Genomic DNA, 26,574 nt, shown 5'->3' with positions numbered 1-26,574 from the left:
AGCCTGGAACAAGATGATTCAGCTTCATGTATCTTGAATATAGCATTGACTTTGAAAGAATTGTTCTGCATGCAGAAGAGAATATCACAAGAGTTGATAGTCAAAAGACTTCTAATATAACTCTTCACATTGAATTGCTTCATGTATGATCACTGACAGGCTGATCACTTGATGAGGCAATCTACCTGTAGCTCCCAAGTGCCACAAATAGCAATAATTGAAGAGGAGGATTGACAAATAAATGATATCCCAGCCCCATCCCTACCATTTTTCTCTGTCTCGGCATCCCGCTGATGCCCTTGAAATAAGCTTCTCGGCAAGGGGATCGGGATGACGTAAGTGGGAAGAGCCGGCGACACTTCCTAACGTAATTCACCACCTATTCGTATATTATTAGCGGGTTGCCCTCCCTTGTGCGATCATCAAGGTCTCTTATTCCTACCGTCTGGCGAAGAGTATGACCTGGGAGCTGGCTTGTTCTTTCCCGGCCTTGCTGAATGAAAAACGAATGAATTCCTTTCTCCCAACTGCGCAATGAATCAACGGATAGATTTACAGACCAGCATCGATGTCCAGCTCTTCCATTTGCCAGCTCATATGTGATCGATCGTCTCCAACCCAGGTTCCTCCATACATCAGCAGACAAAGCCTTGGAAAACGGATGCATCTTAATCTCTTTGCAGGTGGATAAACTCTACCTGTGCCTTCTGAGTAGGTAACTAGCTGCTCCGGCATGGTCACTTATTAAATCGTTACACCCCTACGAAGGAGTATCACATCAGGCCTTTGGATCTCCTACGCAACTACCACTCCGTCTTGTTGACCTTATATACGTGGACAAAAGTACTAGCTTGGGACAACTCCACCCATAAGTACTACTGAATAAGTGTGTGGCCGGGCACTGCTCCAACTCCTCCCTGTCGGCAAAACGAGGTATAAGAGCTACGTGCAACAAAGAAACCAAGGTATGCAAGATATATGGCAATTACTGCACTCTATGCAATTATGGCAGTCTTGTCATATAGAGTGGAAGTCATGGCATAAAAAGTAAAGAATCTATCAGGTGTAACCCCCCTTCTCCCAAACTACTCTATGTACTTTACTGTTGTTTATGTCAGTGGATATTTTATCTGCTACACTCCCCTTAGTCTTCTGTTTATCCTGTGTCAGAGAACAGGTGTTACCTTTCAAAAGAAAAAGAAATCATTTGATCAACTATTGATCTCTCTCTCTCTCTCTCTCTCTTTTTTTTTTTTTTTTCCCTCCATCCCCATTTCAATCACAATAGTTCTCAAGTTCTTCATACATCACAAGCTGATTCATGGAAAAAACCACATCGTCTTCAATATTGGTGGAATGTTTTAGAGCATGAGTTTGAGATGAAAAGAATTTATCTATATCTGTTTTGTTGGTATAGATGGAATGGTTCGGCCCCTTAACTACAAGCATAGACTAGTGGTGATCGTGATCGAGCTCATTTGCCCAGTGTCCACTACATGTTTTAATTTTTAATTATTGTTAAAATTACTGATTACTGACATTATTTACTTGCAAAAGTAGGTGAAACTATCGATTTTGCTTTGATTGATCTCAAAAGTACACAACATGGCAAAAGGTAATAAAGATATCAGCCCAACTATGTCATTGATCCTTTTTTAAATCTCAACGTATAGGTTGGCCACCATACGGCATTCCTGTGGAGCTCTTCGCTTGCGTTGCCGCATATCTGTCCCGTCAAGATATTTGCAATCTTCGTTTGGTGAATAAAGAGTGTGCGTTCAAGCTCCAGCGAGTCCTTTTTCGCACCGCCGTGGTTCCCTTCGGGCCTATGATATATTCATCCGATGAAGCGTCAGACGAAAAGATTGATCTTTTTGAAACACTTGGGGGATGTGTTTCTCGATTTGGCTTAAGTTTCGAGCTGGACCAGATTCAACTATTCGATCCTCCGGAAAAGGTATATAACAATACGGTGAAAACCTTCTGGGGAGAGTATGAATGGCCTAAGCCCGACTACGTTGAATATGATTACTTGAGAAGAGTGGAGGAAGTGGGTGACCAGGCAGAGAGAATGAAACGTGCGTTTCGGACCTTGACCAATGTCTCTGAGTTTGCTCTGAGTTTCGATACCGGCTATGGCTGGCTTAACCCCCCAACTCTTGTGGACGACTCACTGGAATTTGAAGGAAAGCGCAGCGTATTCTGCGGGCAAGCTGTAGCGTCAGCTCCTAGAAACAAACGTGTGGCGTCAATATCATCGCAGTCGCTAAAAGAGTATCTTGAATCGATACTCCCAGAGTGGGCATCGAAAAGCTTATACCGGCTTAAAGATGCGATCAACGAGGATTATTTGGACTCTCCACGTTTATCATTCCCTCGAAGCAGGAGGTTACCTATTGACCCCACAATTGAGAGAGGGAAAACGTATGGAGAACACCGCGCCATTGGAGATTGTGGACTCTATCCTAGAAACCCTACGCGTGCACAGACTGAATGGCTGCTTGAAACGTTCTGGGCAGCTCAAGCTACCCTAGGTTCCTGTATATACGCAGTAATTGATGCCAAGAGTACATTTCAACGCGTCCACACGTTGAATATTTCTAGTATTTCCTCCGGGTTATTGGGTAATCTCAATCAGCCTCGATTCTTTGAGGCTTTCCCATGTCTAACAACCATCATCCTTTTGGTTATTCCAGATTGGAAGGAATCAGATATGACCTGGGATTCGCAGAGCCCGATAAAATATATTGCCCCAAGTGCTGCATCCACCCTGTTAACTCGCCTTTTAGAAAACGTCATCTCGCACTTGGTGCAACTAAAACGACTTACAGTTGGATACATTGGAGGAGGCGAGCATGCGAAGGGAGAGTACTGTCGAAACCAACATATCCTACCGGCCCCCATCACTTACTTTGCACAGGATGCTGCCAATGGTCGCCTTCCGGAACCTCCACTTAAATTTCCTCACATCAAAACGCTCACTTTTAAAAATTGCTGGTTCAGCCCGATCCTTTTGATTCAGTTCTTTAAGTCGGCGTGCCATAGCTCCTTGGAGTGTTTAAAATTTGACTCTTGTTCCTTGACCGCAGTACCAGGCACCCTTCCTCGTCCTTATGTGAGCAATAAAGTTCGTCCAAGTTGCACTCGAGACGAATATTATCTTCAGGAGCTCCGAGAAGGTACCTGGTCTGATATTATCAACCAATTCACACCGGCTCTCTCACTATCCGAGCAAATGGCTTCGATGGGTTTGAAGGACTCCCCACCTCCACGCGAGGATGTCCCACCTTGCCTAAGACAACTGGAATTCGTAAGTTGCGGATATGTTCGCCTTGCCCCCTTTTTCAACCAGAACAACCTCGTCGTCCCGTATTTTCCAACAGATCAAATCCTGGATGTTCCACCATTTTTTGTCCCAAATCTAGCGCAAGTCATTCCCACAGATCCCCTTGCATGGCCAACACCTCAATTGAACCCAATCCCACTTACAGCGATGCAAAACGTGGGTCAAAGACTGGCAACTGCCCAAAATCCAGATCCCGCGACAGTATCTCTGAACCCTGCTCTGGGGGTACCTCCTAATCTCGCTCCTAATCCAGCAATAACGCAGCCTGTCCACTTTGCGACTGTCCCTCCTAGCCCACCTCTATATATTCTGATAATGCAGCAGTATCCTGTGCTGTCAGGACCCGCTCCTGTTCCTCCAGCAGTCGCCCAACACACCCAGCAAACAAACCAGCAAGCCGACGACCCTGCTGTTTCTTTACAACCTACGCAACATGTCCAGGCAGACACACAGCATCAAAACGCCAACATGGCCGCGCTGCCACCTGGTCCAATCGCACATGAAATGCACGTGCCAGCGCCGCAAATCCCAGAAACTGGCTTTGAGGAGGCCTCGGAAAGGCGTTCCTACATCGACTGCAGGCTTAACGGGACAATAGTTCAATGCATAGGCAGCGACGAGGAGCAGGTTCTGGAATGCGCGTTCGGGCTGACGATGGGATGGGGGTCATGGGACGGCATCGAGAAACGGCGGGAGGTCGTGAGCGATGGCTTCAAGCAAGGGGGCGCGGGAAGGTTTTCTGGCGTTATTGTTGGGTCTGATCGTGGGTTTACCGAGAGAAGATATTCGGCGGGTCCTGGGTGTTATCGGGATGTTCCTGGTTTGTGGGATAGTTTTGCAGAGTGAATGAGTATTTCCTTGATTCCCGTGTCCTGCGTCTCATGTGGATGGTTTCGTTATGGCGGGGGAAAGGATTTCTATTAAGGGTTGTTAGTGTACATGTACATATGTATGGTTATGATTTACTAGTTACATCTGTGTTATATTTGCCTTCCCTAAAGCTGATGTATCTTTTCTCCACTTCTTCTTTTTCACCACTACTAAATAATCAACGATTCATTCCTGCCATTCTATAGTTATTGTCCAGCTTCTTCAGCTCTCACAGACATAATGGGAAGCCATTATCCTGAGATCCTGAGCCCATAATTAGTAATTGGCCACGAGACGACACATCACACATCCAAGCCCTTATTTCCTCTGAGGTTTCATTTCAAACGTGTGCTAGTAGTAATTCCTCAAAACATATTCTCTTCTTGTCCAGGTTTTACCCACCATCCACGCGGGAAAAATTGGGGGGTTACTTAACTAGTTAGTTACCCCACACCAGCAAAAAATTGACGGCCTCGATAAGTGGATCTGAACCTTTATCCATCCGCCTACCGAGCAACCGTGCCGCGCGGGATGGAGTATCACTACTATCGCGCCGTGTGTCAAATTTTGCTGTAATGTGCAAACAGGATTAGCAACTAAATCAGATGCTTTTACCAAGAAAGAAAGTTGAACTTGTTGTGGAGTGGCGAGAAGAAGTAATAATCTATCTATCAAGGAGCGGAATTCTTTACGCTCTGCCTTTAATTCATATCAACGGACATCACTATGTATGGTTATAAAGCTAAGTTAACTCATAGCGAAGCTAAGTTAGTATTCCGCGCTCGTATTCAAGACTTATTCAGCACAATTTCTAATAAAGATCGCTCTGGACCCCCTTCTTTTGCCTATTGGGATTCAATGACATCAGAATAGATCTCGGCACTACGCGATGGATGGGCATCGGGACCATCGGGCGGCAGTTGCCCACGTCTGGATGCCTCGATATGATATAATTTGTTTGAAAATATAATATTATTGATATTATCAGCTGTCACGCTTCTCCCACTGTGGCGGGCAAGGACGGGCTATGGAACCGCCGACTTGCCGATTTGGCGACCAGGGATTAGGTAGATGGTTGGACTGGGCTCTTTTGCTGTCATATTGTCCTGTCATATTGTCGTGTTTGTGATGGGTATATATAAAATCGAGGGATGCTGGCTGTTGTTTTGTCTCGTATGTGATGTGATACTGTAGAAGAACTCCGTACATCTATATCTCACTCACCTTACCTTATCTCAATCAAAGAGCTTTTTACCTATACCGCCCAATCTACAAATTTACCTTATATAAAAATATATATATATATAAAAAAACACCACAAAACACCCCAAAAATGGCCACCACCACCCTCCCAACCACAATTCGCTCCCTCCACCAACCCGACCCCCTCAAGCCCGAAATAACCCTAAAAAGCACCCCACCGCCAACCCTCACCCCCTCCTCCCCAACCGATCACCTCATCCGCGTCCACGCCACCTCCCCCTGCGCCGGCGAACTAACCTGGCCCGCCTGGAACCCCGATCTCTTCTCCGCAGAAATCGTCCCCTGCTACGACCTCTCCGGCACCGTCGTGCAGGCGCCGCCCAACTCCCCTTTCCCCCCCGGTACGCCCGTCTGGGGCCGCACGAACGTCAAGAGGCCCGGTAATGCGCGCGAGTATACCATTGCGCCAACGGAGGAGTTAGCGCGGCGGCCCGCGGTTGTGGATGAGATTACCGCTGCGAGCGTGCCGTTGAGCGCGGAGACGGCGGTGCAAGCGCTGTTTACGCGCGGGGGGTTGAGTGGGTTGGGGGAGGGGGAGGGCGGGAGGGAGAGGAATAAGGGGAAGAAAGTGTTGGTCACGGCTGCGTCGGGTGGGGTTGGGGTGTGGCTGTTGCAGTTGGCGAGGGAGGCGGGGGTAGGTGGGATTGTGGCGGTGTGTGGGAGTGGGAACGTGGAGATGGTGAAGGAGTTGGGGGCGACGGAGGTTATTGATTATACGAAGATGAGTGTTAAGGATTGGGCGGAGAGGGAGGGGGAGGGCGGGAAAGTGAATTTGGTGATTGATTGTAAAGGTGGGAAGTCGCTGGGACAGTGTTGGAGTGCTGTGAAGGACGGTGGGGCGATTATTTCAATTTGTGAGCCACCTGAGGGGCAGAAGCCGGAGGGGTGTGCGGCGAACGATGTTAGGAATGAGTTTTTCATTATGGAGCCCAGGGGGGATGATTTGTTGGAGGTTGGGAGGCTGTTTGAGGAGGGGAAGGTGAAGGCTGTGGTTGACAGTGTTTGGAAGCTGGAGGAATATAAACAGGCGTTTGAGAAGTTGGATCAGGGGCATTCGAAGGGGAAAATCCTTCTCACACTGTGATGTTGCGATGGGATTGTCGGATCGCTTTTGTTCGAAATTCGTACTAACACTGCATGTTCTTTTCTCAGCCAAGCTTGCATGTATGCATCTCAAATTGCACCCCCTCCCCAAATTCGGGAATTGATGAAATTGAACATGTTGAACAATTATGCCTTCGTAATGTTGGATGTGAACCGGGGTTTAACTGGCCTGTGATGACGAATATAGGAATTCCTGCATGATCCGCATTTTCTACTCAAAGACATCCCATTCCCAAATTCTGTAGATAGAGAGGGGAAAAAGGATAACCACAAGGGTTCGAGAACACCAAGGACTCTCGCCACACAAGGCCAAGGATGCACGCGTCCCCGTGAGGCTGTGCAATTCACACCCAAATTCTCATCGCGGCGAGGCGCTATTGGGTAGTTATTGGAAAATAAAGTGCATGCAGCTAGTTAAGCTGGATCATCCTCTGCTCCCTCCGCCGTCCTCCGCCGTCCCCCCCCCGCAGCATGAAAACAACCGGGGACAAGAACAAGCTGGCGAACCATCCGTCGTCACTGGCTGGCTGACTGACCCATTAATGAATTGTTCGTTCGGGGTGCAGAAGTTTCGCAAAGGTGAGAATGCGCCGCGAAAACGGTCTCGAAAAATCGAAAACTCGAACACATCTCAGAAGATTTATTATACTCCGGATGAGGTCATCTGATTCTCCAAAGGTTCGGAGGCCGCGAGTTCCCATGTAAACTAATCTGTACTCATTCCCCCTCCCTTGGCGCCGTTCCGCCGTTCCAGTTGGATGGAGTGACGTCGAGTTCCCAGACTGATCGAACTTGACGCGTCAACATCTTGCTTCCGTCACCACCGACACTCTCCAACTCAGCGGGGCAGCACGTCCGCGGGGGGGGTTTGGGTTGGTTGATTGGTTGGTTTGTTGGTCTGTTCCCGAGGTTCGATTGTCCTTTTCTTTTTGGAGCCATTCGAGGGAAGGGGAGATATGTTGTCCAAGAGTCGTATTTTGGGACTGCATGCTGGAAACTGCACTTCCTCGTGTAAGGGTTGTCTATCCCCGCGGACTAAATACATATAAATATATAGTTATATGTAGTTATATATATGTATATTTCTCTTCTAGATCATCCAGATGTCGCACGAAAGGGGGGGAATCCACGCGACTATAACTGGCGCTGAGTCGGGTTGGAAGAAGACGATATTAATTCAATGTGCACGCCAGTAGCTAGCTAGCTTAGCTATCATTCGAACGGTTAACTAGTTAGTTGTCAGGAGGAGGTCGAGATAACCAGAACCACAAGTCCAAAGCAACTGTGTTGACGAGGTTTCCAACTGCTATCAATCCATCCATGGATGCTGCTGGTGTCTGACTGTATGTGGAGTTGGGTTGGGTTGGTGAGGACTGTCCGGGAAGAACGGAGTAAGGTAACCTAGGAACATCTCCTCTGGCTTTGGCTGGATATTAAAAAAAAAAAATGAAGCGGTGGTGGGCGGCGTACAGAATTCGAGGCGAGGAAAAGAGTGTGCTGGGGACACATTTGGAGGAATTTGATTTGAATATTATTATTACAGGAACGAGCAGCGCGCGGTTAGTTACACCACACCACCCACACCAGACACCACCTGGGTCCGCATATTATTAAATATTCGAGAGATAATTTAGGTACAGATTATAGTATCTAGTGAACCTTGAGATGTACATGTACATACATACATACATACATACATATATACATTATTAACAGGAGTACTCCGTACAGTACATACATAACTACATAACAAAACGGCGGAGCGGATGGTGACAAATAATTTAACAGGTTTATTCAATTATTATTAGACTGCATGGGCATGAGTATGTATGAGCATAGCATGGGAATTGGGATGAATCATGCTGGAGAGGAGACGAGGTGAGATGAATTTGGGAGATCAGGAATTAGTTGATATTGATTCCAAAATAGCCCATTAATAATTGTTAACTTACTATGCACACTTTAGTTAAATATTATTATTGTCCCTCCAGGGCCGCGTGGCGCTAAGCCGGCGCGACTTTTGTGTCTCCAACCGGCGCACTGCGAACGGGTGAAAAAATCAGACAATCAGACAGTCAGATAGTCAGACAGACATCCGACACCAGCCTCAGATATCGCCAGCTTGTTGAAACATCTGGCGTCAGCTTCACAGCTAGATTATTATTTAAGATTGTCAACTGCTGCACCCTTAAATCCATCCCTGCGGATATCAACTCCTTTCGCCCTATCTATATCTCTGCTCCATCTTCTCCCCTCTCTCTCCGTGCCGCTCTTTAACTATATTATCCATCCTCTTTGTTTCGTGCCCTGTCGACCCTCATTTCCACTAACTAGCGTTGCGGCAGTCAACCGCGCTACTCTGTACGGACGGAGTACTACTCCGTACAAGTGACACCGCTTCATCTCCAACGCTGCAACCCGCCCTGACGGACTGACCGACTACCCCGACCTCTTCTATATTAACAACGCTTATATCATTTCTGCAGCCTGTGGAAATCTCTGCTTCTCTCTCGTTACTGGCCAACCGTTTCCGTTCCTGTCATCGTTTTGTCGTCATTGGTTCGTTTCTGGCCACACATCGCGAATAGTAGCGCTTCACCGCGCATCCAGATCCTCCTCCTCACCATGAAGCGGTTCGTAGGGAGTATAAATAAACATACCTGTGAGTCCATACGCCGCATCCATCCATCAGGACGAAGGAGAAGGCCTTTGCCCCCCTCCTTTCTTTATATGGCACTCATCCTCCCGTCGGCCAGAGTTGATCCATCATGACATCCTTACTGACGCGTTTACGACTCCTCTCTCGCTCAGCCCAATCCGTATCTCGATCTTCTTCCTACCCTCCAGGCTCGTCAGAGGCTGTCGTATTGGCTGAACTGGTAGGTGCTTTGTTGTCTGTCGCAGAAGCGCCAAAAAAAAAAAAAAAAAAAAAAAAAAAAATCCATCTCAGAATGACAGAAACAAAATCCACTAATAGTTGTAATGATAATAATTATAGACTGCTTTTTGTGAGTCTGGAGGACCAAACAATACAGTATGTTTTCATCCGCCACTCTCTCTTTTATATCAACCCCCACGAGGCCTTATCGATTTTATTTGCCTCCGCCGTTAACAGCCCTATTTCTCGTATTCTTTTACAAACTAGGGAGATGAATACCTTCACCTGCCCGCCATCGTTGAGACCGCGGAATCAAGCCCGAGCGCCGCAAAAGCAGCCGCAGACGCGATCCGCCGTGTCCTCTCAAATCCAGATAGTAAAAAAGGCTACAAGCAGTACAATGCCATCATGCTCATCCGGATCCTGGCCGATAACCCAGGAACGTCCTTCACACGCAACTTCGATGCCAAATTCGTCTCGACGATTAAAGTCATGCTGCGCGACGGGCGGGATATGAGTGTACAACAGATCCTACGAGAGACGCTGGAATTCCTCTCCGTACAGAAGAGCCACGACCCGAATCTAGCGCCGTTGGCCGAAATGTGGAAGAAGGAGAAGGCGAAGTTTGAGAAGGCAATGGGTGTGAGTGCGGTAAGGATACTCCCCTCAATTACCTAATGTAAAGATTGTACCATTGGTTTACTGATGGCAAGTCGAAAGGGGCCATGGGCGCAGCCATTCAACCCGGGCCAGCGAGACGATTACTTTGCGCGCCAGCATCGGCCCAGAGGCCTCCCGTCACTCGAAGAACTGACCGCCAGAATAGCAGAAGCCAACACCTCCGCCTCACTCCTTGTTCAGCTCGTCCAGTCAACACCAACAGCGGAGTTCTACTCCAACGACCTCTTGGGGGAATTCTCTGCGCGCTGCCAGGCTGCCTCCAGATCGATCCAGGGATACATGAACGCGACGAATCCCGCACCGGACGAAGATACCATGCTCACGCTGATAGAGACGAATGATAAACTCTCCGACGCGTTCTCGAAATACCAGCGCGCCGCTGTTATCGCCAGGAGGAACGCGAGTAGGACTAATTCTCAGCAAGAGATTCCGCCAGTTTCGCAGCAGTGGCCATATCAGCAGCAGCTGCCGCCTCCGCCGCCGCATCTACATCAGCCCGAACAACAGAACTATGAAGTACCGACCGGGAAACGCTCCGTCCCGCTCCTCTCCATCCCACGCAAAGCCCTGAACAAATTCCGCTCAGACAAGCAAGAGCAGCCAATCGACGCACAACTACACCAATACCAACACCCCGCCTCCTTTCCCCAAACACTTCCAGAACAAACCACCACCACCACCACCGGCGCCCGGTGGACAACCCAAACCCCACGCCCCCGCTCCGCCGTCTCCCCCTTGGCCACAACTCCACCCCAGCTCCCCTCCACGAACAACCAGCATACCACCACCGTTCCGTCCCGCACCGCCGCCTTAACCAGCCACGCAACCCACACGAGCAGCAACAACGCCACATCGTCACCATACCACTACAACTCCAGCGAATTCCAGGTCGAGAACCCCTTCGCGGACACGTATAGCACGTCCACGTCGCTGCCCGATAATAATCTTAACAGTAATCATACCACGACCACGACCAGGGGGGGTGTACGCGGTATAGGCGTAATACGTACAGATAGAGATACAGACACCGAACCCCTGACGAGTAGCACGTACTACCCAGATGCGCGGAACGTGATGGTTGATGGGAACATGCCCGGGGCCGGCGGGGCGGTTGGCTCCACCGCTGGAGGCTTGAGGGGGAGGTGAAAGATGAATACGGGTTACGGGATGCGGGGGCTAGTGACCAAGAGGGGTTGATGCTAAATGTTGGGCGTTGGAGGTTGGAAGGTTAAGTAAGGGGTATGGCTGGTTGTGATGCTGGTCGTTGTTACATGTTACATACCTCGCTTACCTTGAATCCTTGCATGCCTTGCATTGATGGATGGATGGGATTTGATATGATTGGGGGGGGGCGGGGGCTAGGGGCGATCGCTCGATCTTCTTCTTTTTTGTTTTGGTACTTGCTCATTATACCTATTTCTGCTTTTCCTGATGGAACGAAACGAACCCGCCCCTTGCTTCTACTTCTCCTTCTGCTTCTGCTTCTGCTTGCACGTTGAATGAACCGGCTCATCTCGCTTGTTTCTTTTTGTTTTCTTTTCTTTTGTTCCCTTCTTTTTTGGTGTTTACTTGTCTTTTTTCATACATACACATGTATATATCGCCCTTTGCTGCGCCACGTTTTCCCAGTTTGTTTGCCTTGCCTTGTCTTCTTCTCCTTTCGATCGCCTGTACCTTTATGAAATCTTGCCTGATTCTTTGTTTTTTTTGTTCATGGGTAGGTAGTATGGTTGGTGGTGGCGATAGTAAGGAGTAGCATGACTGAAATATGACTTTCTTTCTCTGCCTTTTCTTTTATAGTTGTATATATGCTGTGGTTTTTATGACTGTTGAAGGTGCTTTTTAAGAAGCATGTAGTTTTTCTATATGTCCAAGCTGGCTGGCAGTAGTAGTGTAATGTTAGTGTGGATGGCGGTGATGTATTAATAATATCAAATATCTGGTACGACTAAATCTGAGAATGTTTGATATTTCATTGTTTCCTCCCCCCATAGGTATCTCTCATTGCTTCTCACTTTGCTGATAATTATTTCCTTTTTGCCTTTTAAATATATATGGTGTTTTAAAATTTTGTGATTCAATCTAGCTAGCGAGGTCCTTGACAGCACAACATTCTGTATGTAGCTTGCTTGCTAAGGCTGAATTCACTTGCCCTTCCCCCTCTCTTTGAGAGAGTATATACTATTCATTCCATTCTATGCTGTACTGTACCATTATTGTAGCAGATTCAAAACTCAGTTAAAAAAATCTCTCTTCACTTACACAGATGTGTCTTCCTGATTTCAAAACAAGTCACTTTGTATTTAATCATTTCTTTTTAAATATTATTATCATCTATCCCATCCTTTCCCCCCCCCACCACACAAACATACACAGGGTTTGGAAATAAAAAGAATGAATAGCATTGTATAAATCAACCCCCTTGAATTTGTCTAATTATGTACTGTACAAATGTTTATCTATGTCTATGTCCATAGATGTGAGCTAAATTGTATGTAATGAGTAGTATTATGTACGCACGGATGAAAAAAAAAAAAAAAAAAAAAAAAAAAGAAAATGAAAGAAAATGAAAGAAAATGAAAAAAAATGAAAGAAAAAATGAAAGAAAATGAAAGAAAACGAAAGAAAATGAAAGAAAACGAAAGAAAATGAAAAAAAATGAAAATGAAAATGAAAATGAATATGAATATGAAAAATGAAAAAAGAAAATGAAAGAAAATAGAAAAATGGCCACCTGACAGGCTACAAAAGGGAAAGATTTGATGGGATCCAAACGGGGATCTTTTGAGATAGTTGGGAAGAGATGGAAAATCGAAGAAGAAAAAGAGAAATGGAAAAGTACGAAAAGAAATAAAAAATTGAGAAATGAAGTGGGTGCATTAAAGTGGCTGTAGGCATGTGGAAAGAAGGGGGAGAATTTGAGGGGGTGTGATACTAGAGTATCTGCAAACGATGTCGAGCAATAGCGATGCATGCGTTACATGGAAAATCTTTTGATAAGAAAGGGCATGGCTAATGGGCAGGAGCAGTAGTGTCTGGGGAAGGAACAGAACGGAGGAAATGAGGGGAGAGAGTACCCAAGTAAAGTCCCGGTAGATGATGATTCCGCAGCATAGAAATCCAATGAGCAAAAAGGCAAACGAAAACACGGCCTAGGATTCAAAACAAGGGACGCTCTGCAAAGAGAGTACCGATATGTATGCCGAAGGTTTAGGATACGATCCGATCAGACTCCTGCAGACTCCTGCATCACTGCTATGCATATGAATGTTCAAAAAAAGCGTCAAGAGGAAATCACCACGTAAATGCCTCCTCCACAAAATCAATCACAGGCCCACTGCCCACTCGCTTCCGCACAGACGCGCGCACCTCATCAGCAAACGCACCCGGTCCACACACAGACACAGCCGTCGCGCCCACATGATTCTCCATGGCTTCCTCAATGATGACATCCGGCCGACACCGCCCTTCAAACATCAGCAGCGTCCCACTGGGGCTCTTGATATCCTTATGGCTGCGCGGCTTGCTGATGAATAGCTTCGTCACCAGCATCTCTCGCCGCATGGGCAGCTGGAGGATATAGTCCATGAAGCCGCTGACCCACATGAGCTGCTCGGTGGTTCGCACGGACCAGATGAGATGGATGCGGCGCGTGGCGACGGTGCCGGCTTGCGCGGCCTCGAGCAGCTCGCGCACCTGCATGAGATGGTGGGTTATGCCGGCGCCGCCGGAGAAGAGGACGACGGTGCCGTAGCTGCCGAAGAAGGTGGAGGGGTGGGAGCGGTAGGGCCCCTCGATGAAACCGGTCGTGTAGAGAATGTTTTGTGGAGAGGCGAGCGCTTTTTCGTAGAGTTTCCGGGTCATGCCTGTGCGTGCGGCCATGACTAGGGTTACGTTTGTAGGTTGGGTGCGGTAATTTGTAGCGTCGTCGAGGTCTGGTTCCTGTTTTTGGAATGATGGGAGGCTGCGTGGGGATGAGCCGTCTGAACTTGACGGTGGCTTGAGATACTTGCCATTTTCTGTCCAGGCGACAGAGAAAGGGTGTGACATCCAGAGGGAGATTTTGGGGAGGTAAGCGTAGACGTGGCTGCCAGGGTGTATATGGGTGTTTCTGGGGAGGAAGAAAGTTACTCGACTGGCCTCTCCGGGGAGGGCCTCGACCATGACCCGAGTGAGGCCATGGCGGCGAGAAACATTCAGATAAGCCAGCCGTAGGAAGCGAACCAATCTCTCCGCTCCCCAGAAGGCTATGATGAACTGCAACCACGGAAGTTGCGGTAGCCCATCAACATTAAGATGTATATAAACTCCCGCGATTGCCAAGCAAACCAAAAGTATGTGTAGATGCAAGAACGTTTCGTAGAAGGCGTGTCTGATTGGGGATGGCGAGTGAAGCAGCAATAATACCATGCCTATAGTCCCGATGAGGCCTGCTGTGAAAAATTTCGTGGATCCCAAGTCATGAAAGGTTTTTGACCAACCACTGGCGGTAACAGCGTTCGTCATCCAGGCGCAAGTATGTATGACGCTGTGAATGACCACTATCCGCCCTATCCATCGGTGTAGGAGATTGTACGTGTCGAAGCTGACGTGTAGAATTCGAATGAGCGGGTTATTTCGACCCGCGAGTATAACCAGCGGAATCATGTTAAGTACGGCAAGGACACCAGATCTGCCCCTCAGTTCTGCAATCAATGCAGCCTTTTCGTTGACATTGTAGTCGAGGATAGTGAGATATGCTACTTGGCTCAAGAAATATGAACCGAGTAGGATCGTATGCAGGCGCGACGGCAAGGTTCCCACGTTTACAGCATCTGAGAGCTTAAATTCTCGATTATGTCGCTTCCTCCCCAGCGGTGCATATACCAGATGTTTCTTGATATCCGCCCAGAGTGCCGACTCCGCAGTAGCCCAGTACCGTTGTTGCCTGGGGGTTGCATGGGCGGAAGTAATTCGACGCAGATAGGCATTCAGCATCTGGCCAAATCTCGTTGCCAGCACGGCGACACAAGCTGCTCCAAGGGTACCGCATATTATCTGTGTGAGAAGGTTATCGAGTTTGACATTGACCCCTAACAACCCTCGAGTGTACTGCACGACATAACTGGTATTTCCAGCATTGGGGTAGTTGTACCCTTCCGTGATCGCCATCGAAAACGAAGCAACAGGGGAATGTATTGAGAGGACTCGAAAAGGGTAACGCTATCAGGAATTCCTGTAATAACTATGTTAGTTAGAGAGAGAGTGTGAGTGAGTGAGTGTGAGCTTTGTTATTATGCAGCTATCCAGAGCATGCGGGATAGCCAAAATCCTTCCAGAGGGGTTATCAACCAGGTCGTGAGTCGGCATTGAAGGCTTACAGATTATATGGGCACGAGATATTGGTGATTAGGTGTTGTCAAGTGAAGGCTGGCCCAGCGGACCAGGCAGGTATCAGCGGACAACGGCCGGGATATGCCGTAGCCTGTGGCTCCTGATAATTGGCCCTGGTCGAAGGGAGATGATTGAATCGAAAGAGTCCGTTGGGCGTGATCGCGGAGAATAAACGTGGGATACAGAGGCGTGATTCCAAGCAGTAAATCAAGGAAGAAAGAAAAAGGGCAAGCTGCGAGGCACTACTTCTAGAGGATTTGCTCTTAAAAACCACCCTTGATCGGAAACAGCCGAACTTGGTGTCTTTCGGGCGCTCCTTGAACCGCTCCGTGCATGAGACCGGGACCAAAGTATTTGGTAGTCTCATTATCAAATTGATTGATTCTACAGCATAGATAGTTAGTTGGTCTCATACAGTCCCAGTGGCCCTGGTGGGGGGGGGGAGGGGAGAGAAATGCGGCCCAACCAGTCGACTGTCAGTTTCGATGCGAGCATGGAAATGATGTAGCCAGCCAGGAGCCAGGGGGTTAGGGGCGGGCGTGCCTGCTGACGGGTCGGTCGCGGGCTTTCCACAGTAGTAACCTGGCTCAGGGCTCTGACTGGCCAGAGCGCCCTTTGAGAGCGCCTGGAACAAATGCCAACAACCCCCCCCCCCCCGGGGCCCCTGCTCCCTTCCAGGCGCCCCAGAAGCATCAAGTGGAGTTGTGGCAAAGCGTCCGCCCCATTTCTCGCGAGTTTGTTTGAAACGCAGCTCCTTTCGCCGCTTCTACTGGACCACAATAGTGCTCTGCTTTCGGAGTTTTTCTCCTCTCCGCCCGCTGGACAGCAATCCGGCGTTTCAGGTGTTTCGACTCTAACATTCCTGTTGTCTCTTGTGGCTTTGCCACAAACCTTTTGGTTGATATCCTGAGAAAGAATTTGAGTGGATGTCTCACTGAGTCTCTGCTATCAATCATGAGAAAGAGGTTTAGCCCAAGAAATTTATCAGTTCGGTTCAGTTGTGGGGCCCCTTAGAGAGATTATTATTGGAGACTCAATTTTGACACTAGAAAATGAACAAAACCTTCATATCCACCCAGAGAAACAGCAAAATACTACGGAGTAGTAGTACTCTCTTCTGTACATCTACTCCGTATACAACCTGTACAACCTGTATGTAACTCATTAATTAATCTGATAATTGTTGCTCTGTTCGGGAACTAAAAAAACTAACTGAATTGGGTTAGAGCCAAGAATCATGATCTTCGTAGGTTGTGACCATGTCATGACAAATCATCCACCCACCCATTCCATCTTGAGAAGGTTGCTCTGGCTACTACAGTCACGTGTCCCATGTTTTCTATCCTGTTTAACATTCATCTCTTAAAAGTGTCCCTTTTTATTAAAATAACCCCATAGCAAAAATGCCTGTCACCACAACGTCGCCCTATCCTATCGTGAAGAAACGCCGGATAATCACCTTTCTGACTCCTCTAACCGCTCAATAACCGCGATGCGAATAAACAAAGCCACCAAAGACGAGAACCAGAACGATAGAACCTACGTGTGCCAGGGGACGAGAACGCTAGAACCTATGGATGATATGGATGGTATGGAACCAGAACGCTCGAACCTACCGGTGCCAGGGGATGATATAGAACCATAGAACCTACGGGTGACAGGGGATCATATAGAACCAGAATGCGAGAACCTACGGATGCCAGGGGAGGATATAGAACCAGAAAAGAACCTACTGGTTGACAGGGGGGGATCAGATAGAACCAGAATGATATAATTTACCGGTACCAGAGTGAGACCCCGCGGCGATAGAACGACTGGGGGCGGCGGTTAACACCAATCTAGGAAGGACGGAATTCGGCGTTTTCTTTTGCGTGTATTTGCACCTATGGGTCTAATCCTAGGAAACTAGATGTCACTTTTTGTTATATTTAATTGTTATTGCGTTTTTGAAAGTGTGTGGCACTGGCCTGAGTGTGAGTGGGTTGTTTGCTCCGGCTACTGCAGTCACGTGTGTCACTTTCACTAGCTAGATTATATCTTCTATACTCCGTACTCTATACAGATTAGCATTGATTCTTCTACAGATTTTAAGACTTTTATTATAAACATATTAATTTCATATTCAATAATTACATTATTAAATTAGTAAATTTATAATTTATAATTAATTCATAATCAGATAAAATATCTGATTTGATAAAAAAGTATATATTATAGTATAGAAAACTTAAATGTTAAAAGTATAAAAATTAAAAGTAAAGTTATTAACACTTTATTTAATTAATTAAATATTATCTGATTTAAAAGCATTTAAACTTTAATATAAGAATTAAAGAAATTAAATATTATATAATAAAAAAATTATAACTAGCTTAATTTACTAATAATTAAAATAAATTTTATAGTAATAAAACTTGCTATAAAGAAAATAATAATATTTACTATACAATTAAAAAATGAAAAAATATCAACTCTAATCTAGAGTCTATGTCATGATGGAGCTGCTGGGCCCAAGCGCCTAATCACTAGGCCGAAAGACCCTCAACCTCAAAACAGCTGGTGTTCAGCCAGCCGCGCCGACCACCCACTTTTACAGTAGGGGCATGCTCGTACCGGCCTGCCCCGGCCCCCCGGTTACAACTTCCTCCCAAAATTATAGGGGCTTGTCCCGAGCGCCTACTACTCACAGTGACCATCCCCTAAGGAGCAGGCCGGTGTCCAGCATAGCAGTCTAAGCAACTAATTGCCACTTCACTTGCCACTCAGTTGCCACCTGGCAGGTACGCTGAAGCACGCTGGACATGACGTCAACCCCTGTCCTTGTCAGCCGTTCTAGGGAGCTCGCATGCCCCAATCTGCCATCTTGAACCCACAACCTCCGGGCAAATGGAGGACGGGAGGTGAATCGTCATAGTTATAGAGCCCAGGGAGGAACCTAACGCCCCAACTCCACCGCCTGAGTGAGTGGTTTGCAAGACTGTAAATGACAGCCTATTGATAAGGCTGGAATGCTGAGATAGGCAGCTACAAGGTTAGGGGCATTATGTCATAGTTAAGAGCTGCCGGTAGGCTCAAGACCTAGGCCTAAAAAGACCATCAGACGGCTGGCTCCTCACCAACCGCGCCCGGCACCTATGTTTGTAGTGGGGGCTTCCCTGCTCTTGCCCCCGGCCTCCCAGGGCTGACCGTTAGGCATTAGCTAAGAGTGAGCATCTCTAGGGTTAGTTAAAGAGCTTAACTGGGTGGCGGCATTCTATGGGGAATAACGACCTCTAACAGTGGACCAAGAGGACAGAAGCAAGCCGTTGGTTACATAGGGGGGTGTCAAAATATGCTATAGCTTATAGTATAAACTTGATTTGACAGAATGACATTTAAATCTCTTCTCTCTTTAAAATTTATTTCCTTTGTTATACGCTCTTTCATTTTCTTTTTTTTAATTATAAGATTCATTTACCTGTGTTTATCACGGGCCTCCACTGATCAGTTCGATCGGATATTCCTCGCATTCATATGATAATGGATGGGTCTGCCATACGTATGCCGCGTGCTGGTTACTGCCGCAAGGCAGTTGGTCTACGTCACTGAGATCACGGCGCCGTTGCGGCACCATGGACCCCGTTGGGATGCCACCGAGCGGCTCGTTAAGCCCACCCGAACGGCTTGCCTGATATATACCATACCCTAAACCCCTCAACGTTGCCGACTCCGTGGTCTTACCGCCCCCGCGCCGCCACGTTACTGTGTTTTTGATTTGTCAAGTTGATTGATTCTGAGCGAATATTCAGTTATTGTAAGTGATGATTTTCTAGACATTAAAGTGTTTCACTAGTCAAATTCTGTCTAAGAAATCCCAACTCCTCGCGGATGGCCTTACTTCTATTCTCGCCACTTATATAATCAGTAGAGTGATAGGGTTAGAGCCACACAATCTATATAGACAGGAGTCATGACTATAATCTCAGTTAAATTACTCTTTTACAGAAGCTTTTTATCACTTACATAGACTCTAAAACATGATTAGACTTATATATATAAATATATAAAAAAGCTTTTATTATAAAATATTATTCTGTTATTAATTTCTCATCTATTAATTATTATCTTTTATATTATCATTATCTTACATTATTTAAACAGTTATTAATACTGTGTTTAAGTTTCTCTTTATTAATTTATATATTCTTTATTAATTTTTCTTATTTAAAGATCTAAATGTTTTATTCTTTTCTTTCTTCTCTATTTTTATTAAGTTATCTTTTAAAACTAGCTCTCTTTATACTTTCTGAACTATTCTTCATATATTAAAGAGTTATGAAGTTTAATATACTATATAAAAGAGTTTGTATATTTTGAGCTAAAATTTTCTACTTTATATATTTGAAATGAATAATTATTAAATAAAGTATAAAAGCAACTCTGAGAACTTTCAGTTTTTAAATAGATATTACAGTCTCTGATTATATATAGACTGACTATATAACTGTATCTGAGATTAGAATTAAACTTTATAGTAGTTATATTTTTTAAAAGTATTACTTTTTTCTAATTATAGTATATATTTATTATATTGATTTTAAATCACTTTATTTTTAATATTGAAAATTTCAGATTTACTTTTTAAATAAAAATTTTATCTTAGATAAATAATATATTTATATTTTTAATTTTAATTTCACTATTAAAAATAATATTAAATAAAATTATAAAATTATTTCTTACTTATATAATATTATAATATAAATATTTATTTATTAAGAATTTAACAGAGAGTATTATTATAAAATATTATTACTTTTTTAAATATATATAAAAATTAAACTAAAGTTATTTATAATTTATATAATTAAAATTAAAAAATAAGTAAAATTAATATTATACAAAAATATAAAAAATATAAAATATAAAAAAACTTATAATCTAAAATCTAAAATTTATAATATTTTTTAAAATAATTATTTTTCAAAGTTTTTATAATTATTATTATATTCTGTAATTATAAATATATATAGTTAGAGATTATTATATTTACTTAAAAACTTTTAATTCTTAAAGTTTTTATAAAATCTATATAATTAATTATATATTTATTAATTTCAAGATATGTAATATTTAGAAAATTTCAGCTTAGAATATAAATTTTTTTTATCAATTTCAGTACTTTTAATATTTTTTAATACTTTAAAACTATTTAAAAGATATAATAATAAAGAAAAAGAGTCTTAAAAATAAACTTATTTAAAACATAGATAAAAATAAAAGAATAATAAAAGAAAATTATTTTAAAATAGTATATAACTATTTAAATAGATTATATTTTAACTTTCTTTATTTTTTCATACTTACAGAGTTTTAAATTTAATTATTTTCTTATAGCTACTTACATTTATAATAGAAAATCTATTAAATATTTAATTTTTATCTTAGTTAAGAATAGACTGATTATGTAACTATATCTGAAATTAAAATTAAACTTTATAATTATTATATTATTTAAAAGTATTACTTTTAAAGTTCTAATTATAATTTATATTTATTACATTAATTTCAAATTACTTTATTTCAAATATTAAAGATCTCAGATTTACTTTTCAAATAAAAATTTAATCTTAGATAAAAAATATATTTAAATTCTTAGTTATATTTTTATTCTGATCTTATTATTATAAATAATATTAAATGAAATTATGAAATTATTTCTCACTTATATAATATTATAATATAGTACTCATTTATTGAAAATTTAATAAAGAGTACTATTAAATATTATTACTTTTTTAAATACAGATTATAATTTATATAATTTTAATTTTAAAAAAAATAAAAAAAAGAAAAACAAAAATAAAAAATAAAATAAAAACAAGAAAAAATTACAATAAAAAAAAAAGAAAAAGAAAAAAATAAAAGAAAAAATAAAAAAAATTCAGATTACAGAGCTGCAGTACTTTTAAAATACTTATTTCTTAAAGTTTTTATAATATTTATTACTAATTATATATCTCTTATAGTGAGAATAATACAGTTATAATAAGTTATTACTTTAATATTATTTAATAAATAATTAGTATATATCTATATAAATGTAAATAATTAGAAAATATATACTTAAAAAGTATAATAATAGTAAACTCTGCTATCACTTGAATTATATTAAGAATAGAATACTGAAATTAATAATTTCTCTTATTAATTTCACAGATAAGATGTATAAAGATAATTTTAAAAAATGTAAAATTCTCTGATTTCTGATAAAAACAGATCTCACAGAGAGACTCTATTTTCATAATATTAAAGACTGAGTATTATGAAAAAGTGTTACTTTTATATAATATATATATACTTATTTTAGTAACTCACTCTCTATATATATAGCTAAGAGTTATAACTTTCTCATACTACACAGCTCTTATTAAGATGCTGCTGCTAATATATAACTTATACAGCTTTTTAATTCAGTATATACTGTATATATATAGCTTTATATACTGAAACTATGTTAATTATTATAATCTGATATAATACTTACTTTTCTCATACTATATTTTATTTAAAAGAGAGAGAGAATGCAACTACTATTTTATTAAAAAGAGATAAATAATTAATATTTTAAACAATAGTTTAATTTCTTTTATATTTATTAAAAATTTGATTAATCTATACTCTTCAATTTGAGAATTTCTAAGAGTGTTTTAATAGTTTTCATATTAGCTTGAAATTAGTAGTGATTTGAAGAAGAGAAAAGAGAGAAAAAAGAAATAAAAATAACTCATTTTTATAATATAAAAACAGAGAATTACTATAATTATTCTCTTTAGTAATAAAGATCTATTTTCTGCATGTATCTTTAATAGACTGATTATATAACTGTGTCTGAGACTAGAATTAGAATATTTAATAATTTTATTATTAATTTAATTAATCTCATTACATAGTTTTAAAATTAGATAGTAGTCTTATACTGTTTTAATAAGACTTACTATCTACTTTTATTACATTTTTCAAATGAGATTATAATTTTCACTTCTTAATTTAAATTCTATTTTATTACTTCAAATGACTTTAAATTTTATTTAAGTGTTATCAAAAATTGTTACTTTTTAAAAAATTAAAAATAGTCTAAAAAAAAACCTTAAAATGTCTAAAAATAGTCACTTTATACTAAGAATGAAACTAAATAAGATTGAATAAAATTACTTTCTCATTTTTTCTAAGTTATAATCTTATTTTAAGATTTGATAAATAGTTACTTTGCATGTTTTTTTAATAATTAGTTTCAGTGAAATTCATATTAAGAAATGTATAAGATCAGATTAAATAAGATTAAATATAAAATTTATAATTCTATCAGTTAGTCTAATCTCTGATATAGATTACATAATAACTGTAGATAAAGAATATCAACTTAGTAACAGTATATATATTAAATAAAGATAATATTACTATGTATACTGTAGCTATTTCTATACATCTCTGAAGCTATTAATATTTTATTATTATTATTATTATTCTTTAATTATAGATGTATGTAGTCAGAGACTATAATATCTATCTGAGAACTAAAAGTTCTCAGAGTTTTTTCTATATCTATAAAGTTAACTATTATACATTCATCAATTTCAGATATGCAAAATCAGAAAATTTCAGCTCAGAATATAAAAACTGTTTACAAATTACAGTATTTTAACATCTTCTAATACTTTGAAATTATTTGACAATATCATGACAAAAGAAAAGAGAACACAGTCTTAAAGATATATATATTGAATAGATAGATAGAAAAAAATAGAAAGAAAAAAGTAAAATAAAGAGAGACTGTAACAAAACAAATTATTAAAAGATAGTATATAGCTGTTTTAACAGACTATATCTGATCAATTTCCTTCTCTTCATATTCAGATATTTCTGAATTCAGTTATTTTCTTGTAGCTGCTTAAGCTTCTGATAGAAAGTCTATTAAGTATTTAATTCCTGTCTCAGTTGAGAATAAGAATCTTATATTTAATTGATTTAGATCATACTTCTCTTTCAATCTGACTCTGAGACTATTGTATAATGCACAGTGTATTACAATATGCTTAGAATTCTCATTTGTATTGCAGAATGAGCATTCTATTGAATCAAATCTATCATTAAATCTTTGTATATAAGATTTGAAATAGCCATGTTCTAGTTTCAGCTGTATTATAGATGAGAATATTTTCTTTTTACATTTAATTGAACAAGACTTTCGCTTGAGTTTTGTTTCAAATCTTGAATAATGTATACTCTTCTTTTGTTTCTATCAGCTTTCATTTCACTTATTTAAACAAGATTCTTTTATTTTTCTCTTTATAAAAGATCAGAACATAATTCTTTGAATAGATCTGTTTAATTCTGAACTCTTTTTTGCAGCTGAATCAGTCAATTCATTGTCATGAATATTCATATGAGCAGAAACTCAGTGCAGATGAATTATCAGTATTAATATTCTTCTCTTTTAAATTTTTTAAAACAGAGTTTAAGATCAGTTCAAGATTCATTTAATTATTATAAATCTGACTATTTCTAAGTCTTTTTAAAGCAGCTTGACTGTAAGGGGCCTACGCTGAATAGATTGATATGATATTAATAGGTCTTATATAACAAAGAGAAAAACATTAAAGAAGAAAAGAAAGAGAAAGTGTGAGAATTAACAATTGAACTAAATATTTATACATGTATGTGATGATGTATGTGATGAGACTTCAGAGTGAAAGAATCTATACACATTCATAGCAGCTGAGAATCAGTGATTGAGAATGACTGAGAATAAAAGTGTACATGTTCATAGCGGCTGAGAATCAGTGATTAAGAATGACTGAGAATCAGAGTATACATGTTCAAGAATGAAGTGATTGAAATCTGTGAAGTGTAATGAAATAGTCTATATAATTGATTAAGTGCAGTCTGTCATATTAGTCTCTCTCATTCAGAAGCAGTTCTCATCAGTCAAGAGCTGCTGTTTCAGATAATGCAGAACTCAGAGTTCAGATCAGTTAATTATAGTCAACTCATCTCACAAGATATTATCAGCTGCAGCTATGTAATCTCTTATTGAGAATATCTTCAATCTCTCACTCAAGCTCATTATCTTCTTCTATGATTCCTGGCGGTTATCAGTCAGAAGTCAGTTAAGAAGAGAACAGATCAGTAACAGTGCAGCAGAGTAAGCTTATATGAAAGACATTATGAATTTCTAATAATGTGTCAAGATAGTAGTTGTGACTATCTAGAACTTCTATCACTTTATATCTGATATGACAGTAATCTAGTGTATGAGATGAATATGTGATTTATATATTCTTAAGATTTAATTATATCAGATCTTCTATCTTATATTGTTTAGTAAGGTCTCAGTGAACATTGATTTGATCTTCTTGATTCTGTTTAGCACTTATTATGAAGACTTCTACTCAATCACAGATGTCTCAGAGTTTCATTACTATATTATCAGTAATCTGAATTGAACTGCAGAGGTTCAGTGTGAACTGTATGATCTCTAGAAGATCTAACACCTTCATGTGATAACTGTGTGTAAGGAAGAATGAGCTTACATCTGTTGAAATAGCATCTTGATCATTGATAGTGACCTCTGTATGTAGAAGAAGATTATATCAATCATCTTATGAGTGATTGCAGAACTTATAAAGATAATTCTTTATAATCTGAATTGTTCATTCTGATACATCATCAGTCTCAGAGTGATAGATAGTTAATAAACAGTGTATAATCTTAAGAACTTGACAGATTCTTGTTCAGAGAGTACTCATGAATTAACAGCTCTGATCTGATACTATAGATCTCAGTAATTCATGCATTCAATAGAATAGACTTCTTAGAAAAGCTTCAGCAACTTGTTCAGTATTCATCTTGTCACAGAGTGTCAATATTATATTCTTGCCTAATTGATTCATGATGACTAGAATGTTTCTAAAGTTCTTACTCTCAGAGAGATCAACAGTGAAGTCAATTATCATATCTCATCAGATTCTATCAGAGATATTGAGCAGTTTCAGCAGGTCTTTTCTATAGTTCTTTTACAAGATGACAGAAGAACAACAGTTGCAGTTTCAGACAAAATGTCTGATATTATTTAATATCTCAGATCAGTAGAATTCTTAAGAGATTATTCAGTACAGTTATTCACAGTCTGAATAACTAATTATACACAAATCATGCATCTCTTGCATTATTCAGATGTGTAAGAATTCAGAGTGAGAGACTCAGTATTGTTCACAAAATCACAGAGTATTACTGTCACCTATTGAACATTCTGAGATGTCAGTCTTTATATGTAATTCTGAAGAGAATCAAGACACTTCTTGTTATACTGCTTCAGTGAGAGTTTGAAGAAGTTCATCAGCCTGAGCTGCTGTATGTCACAGTTCATTCAGTGTAGAAGAAGTGAAGATATCAGTGTCAGTTCAGAGAGAGAGTGTTCTAATCAGAGCAGTATATATAGTGCTATAAGTGATCTCATTGTGATCAACTAATATCTTCAGATTCAAGAGTCAGTGTTCTCAATTCATTCAGTGTGTATCTGTCACATTGAACAGCATATCTTGTTCTCATCATAAGAGTGCATCTGTCATCAAGTTCTGGCTGCTGAGGCAGTAGTGTTTTGTAAAATGAAAGCAGCTTAGAAGCTCAGATCATCACATCTATCATTCAGTGAGCTTATAGATAGTTATAAAGTATTTGAGATTCTTATAATCTATGATTATCTTAAATTCAGAGATACTTCAGAGTTCATAGTCTCATTCTTCTAAACAGTGTACAATCATAAGAAGTTTCTTATCATAGATCTCATAATTGCATTCAGCAGAACTCAGTTTCTTAGATATGAAGATGCATAATTATAAGACATCTTCATTATCATATTGTAATATGACTTCTTCTGTGATATAGTCAGAGAAATTAGCTTCAACAACTATCTCATGATCAGAATCAAATGTTATCAGCAGAGAGATATTAATGAACATCTTCTTTATCTATGTAAATGCAGCTTCAGTGTTCACTGATTATTAAAATACTGAGTCTT

General features: G+C 40.8%; 4 protein-coding genes across 6 annotated transcripts; 3 read left to right on the top strand and 1 right to left on the bottom strand.

The window, feature by feature from the left end:
• The first annotated feature begins 396 nt into the window (after nucleotides 1-396).
• Nucleotides 397-4,638, top strand: BDBG_07466. 3 transcript variants are annotated; one of them, XM_031723105.1, is made up of 4 exons: nucleotides 397-965; nucleotides 1,366-1,425; nucleotides 1,561-1,615; nucleotides 1,674-4,638. In XM_031723105.1, the coding sequence occupies exons 3-4, from the start codon at nucleotides 1,606-1,608 to the stop codon at nucleotides 4,190-4,192; spliced, it is 2,529 nt and encodes an 842-aa protein (XP_031580197.1). In that variant the 5' UTR covers nucleotides 397-965; nucleotides 1,366-1,425; nucleotides 1,561-1,605; the 3' UTR covers nucleotides 4,193-4,638. The 3 variants fall into 3 exon arrangements, with proteins under 3 accessions (XP_031580197.1, XP_031580196.1, XP_031580198.1); XM_031723107.1 differs by lacking the exon at nucleotides 1,366-1,425 and having other exon boundaries at nucleotides 1,558-1,615; nucleotides 1,674-3,310; nucleotides 3,671-4,476; XM_031723106.1 differs by lacking the exon at nucleotides 1,366-1,425 and having other exon boundaries at nucleotides 1,558-1,615.
• Nucleotides 4,639-5,137: 499 nt separating this feature from the next.
• Nucleotides 5,138-8,285, top strand: BDBG_07465 (zinc-binding dehydrogenase). The gene has a single exon (XM_002622017.2). The coding sequence runs from the start codon at nucleotides 5,550-5,552 to the stop codon at nucleotides 6,561-6,563; it is 1,014 nt and encodes a 337-aa protein (XP_002622063.1). The 5' UTR covers nucleotides 5,138-5,549; the 3' UTR covers nucleotides 6,564-8,285.
• Nucleotides 8,286-8,434: 149 nt separating this feature from the next.
• On the top strand, nucleotides 8,435-12,718 carry BDBG_07463 (uncharacterized protein). The gene is made up of 5 exons (XM_002622015.2): nucleotides 8,435-9,245; nucleotides 9,395-9,462; nucleotides 9,582-9,617; nucleotides 9,729-10,112; nucleotides 10,182-12,718. The coding sequence occupies exons 1-5, from the start codon at nucleotides 9,209-9,211 to the stop codon at nucleotides 11,286-11,288; spliced, it is 1,632 nt and encodes a 543-aa protein (XP_002622061.1). The 5' UTR covers nucleotides 8,435-9,208; the 3' UTR covers nucleotides 11,289-12,718.
• Nucleotides 12,719-13,436: 718 nt separating this feature from the next.
• Nucleotides 13,437-15,293, bottom strand: BDBG_07462 (metalloreductase; the record flags this gene model as incomplete). The annotated part of the gene is made up of 1 exon (XM_002622014.2): nucleotides 13,437-15,293. The coding sequence occupies one exon, from the start codon at nucleotides 15,291-15,293 to the stop codon at nucleotides 13,437-13,439; it is 1,857 nt and encodes a 618-aa protein (XP_002622060.1).
• Between the last annotated feature and the right edge of the window lie 11,281 nt (nucleotides 15,294-26,574).

This window comes from Blastomyces gilchristii (assembly GCF_000003855.2).
Source record: "Blastomyces gilchristii SLH14081 genomic scaffold supercont1.19, whole genome shotgun sequence".
NCBI lineage: Eukaryota > Fungi > Ascomycota > Eurotiomycetes > Onygenales > Ajellomycetaceae > Blastomyces > Blastomyces gilchristii.
Note: the sequence above shows the minus strand (reverse complement) of the source record. Positions and strands in the feature narration are given on the sequence as shown.

Bases quoted from the DNA above. Each gene is read 5' to 3' on its own strand.
- BDBG_07465 (XM_002622017.2), top strand. From the start codon at position 5,550: ATGGCCACCACCACCCTCCCAACCACAATTCGCTCCCTCCACCAACCC.
- BDBG_07463 (XM_002622015.2), top strand. From the start codon at position 9,209: ATGAAGCGGTTCGTAGGGAGTATAAATAAACATACCT. The intron at 9,246-9,394 runs GTGAGTCCATAC...TCTCTCGCTCAG, and splicing joins GAGTATAAATAAACATACCT to CCCAATCCGTATCTCGATCT. The intron at 9,618-9,728 runs GTATGTTTTCAT...TTTACAAACTAG, and splicing joins CTGGAGGACCAAACAATACA to GGAGATGAATACCTTCACCT.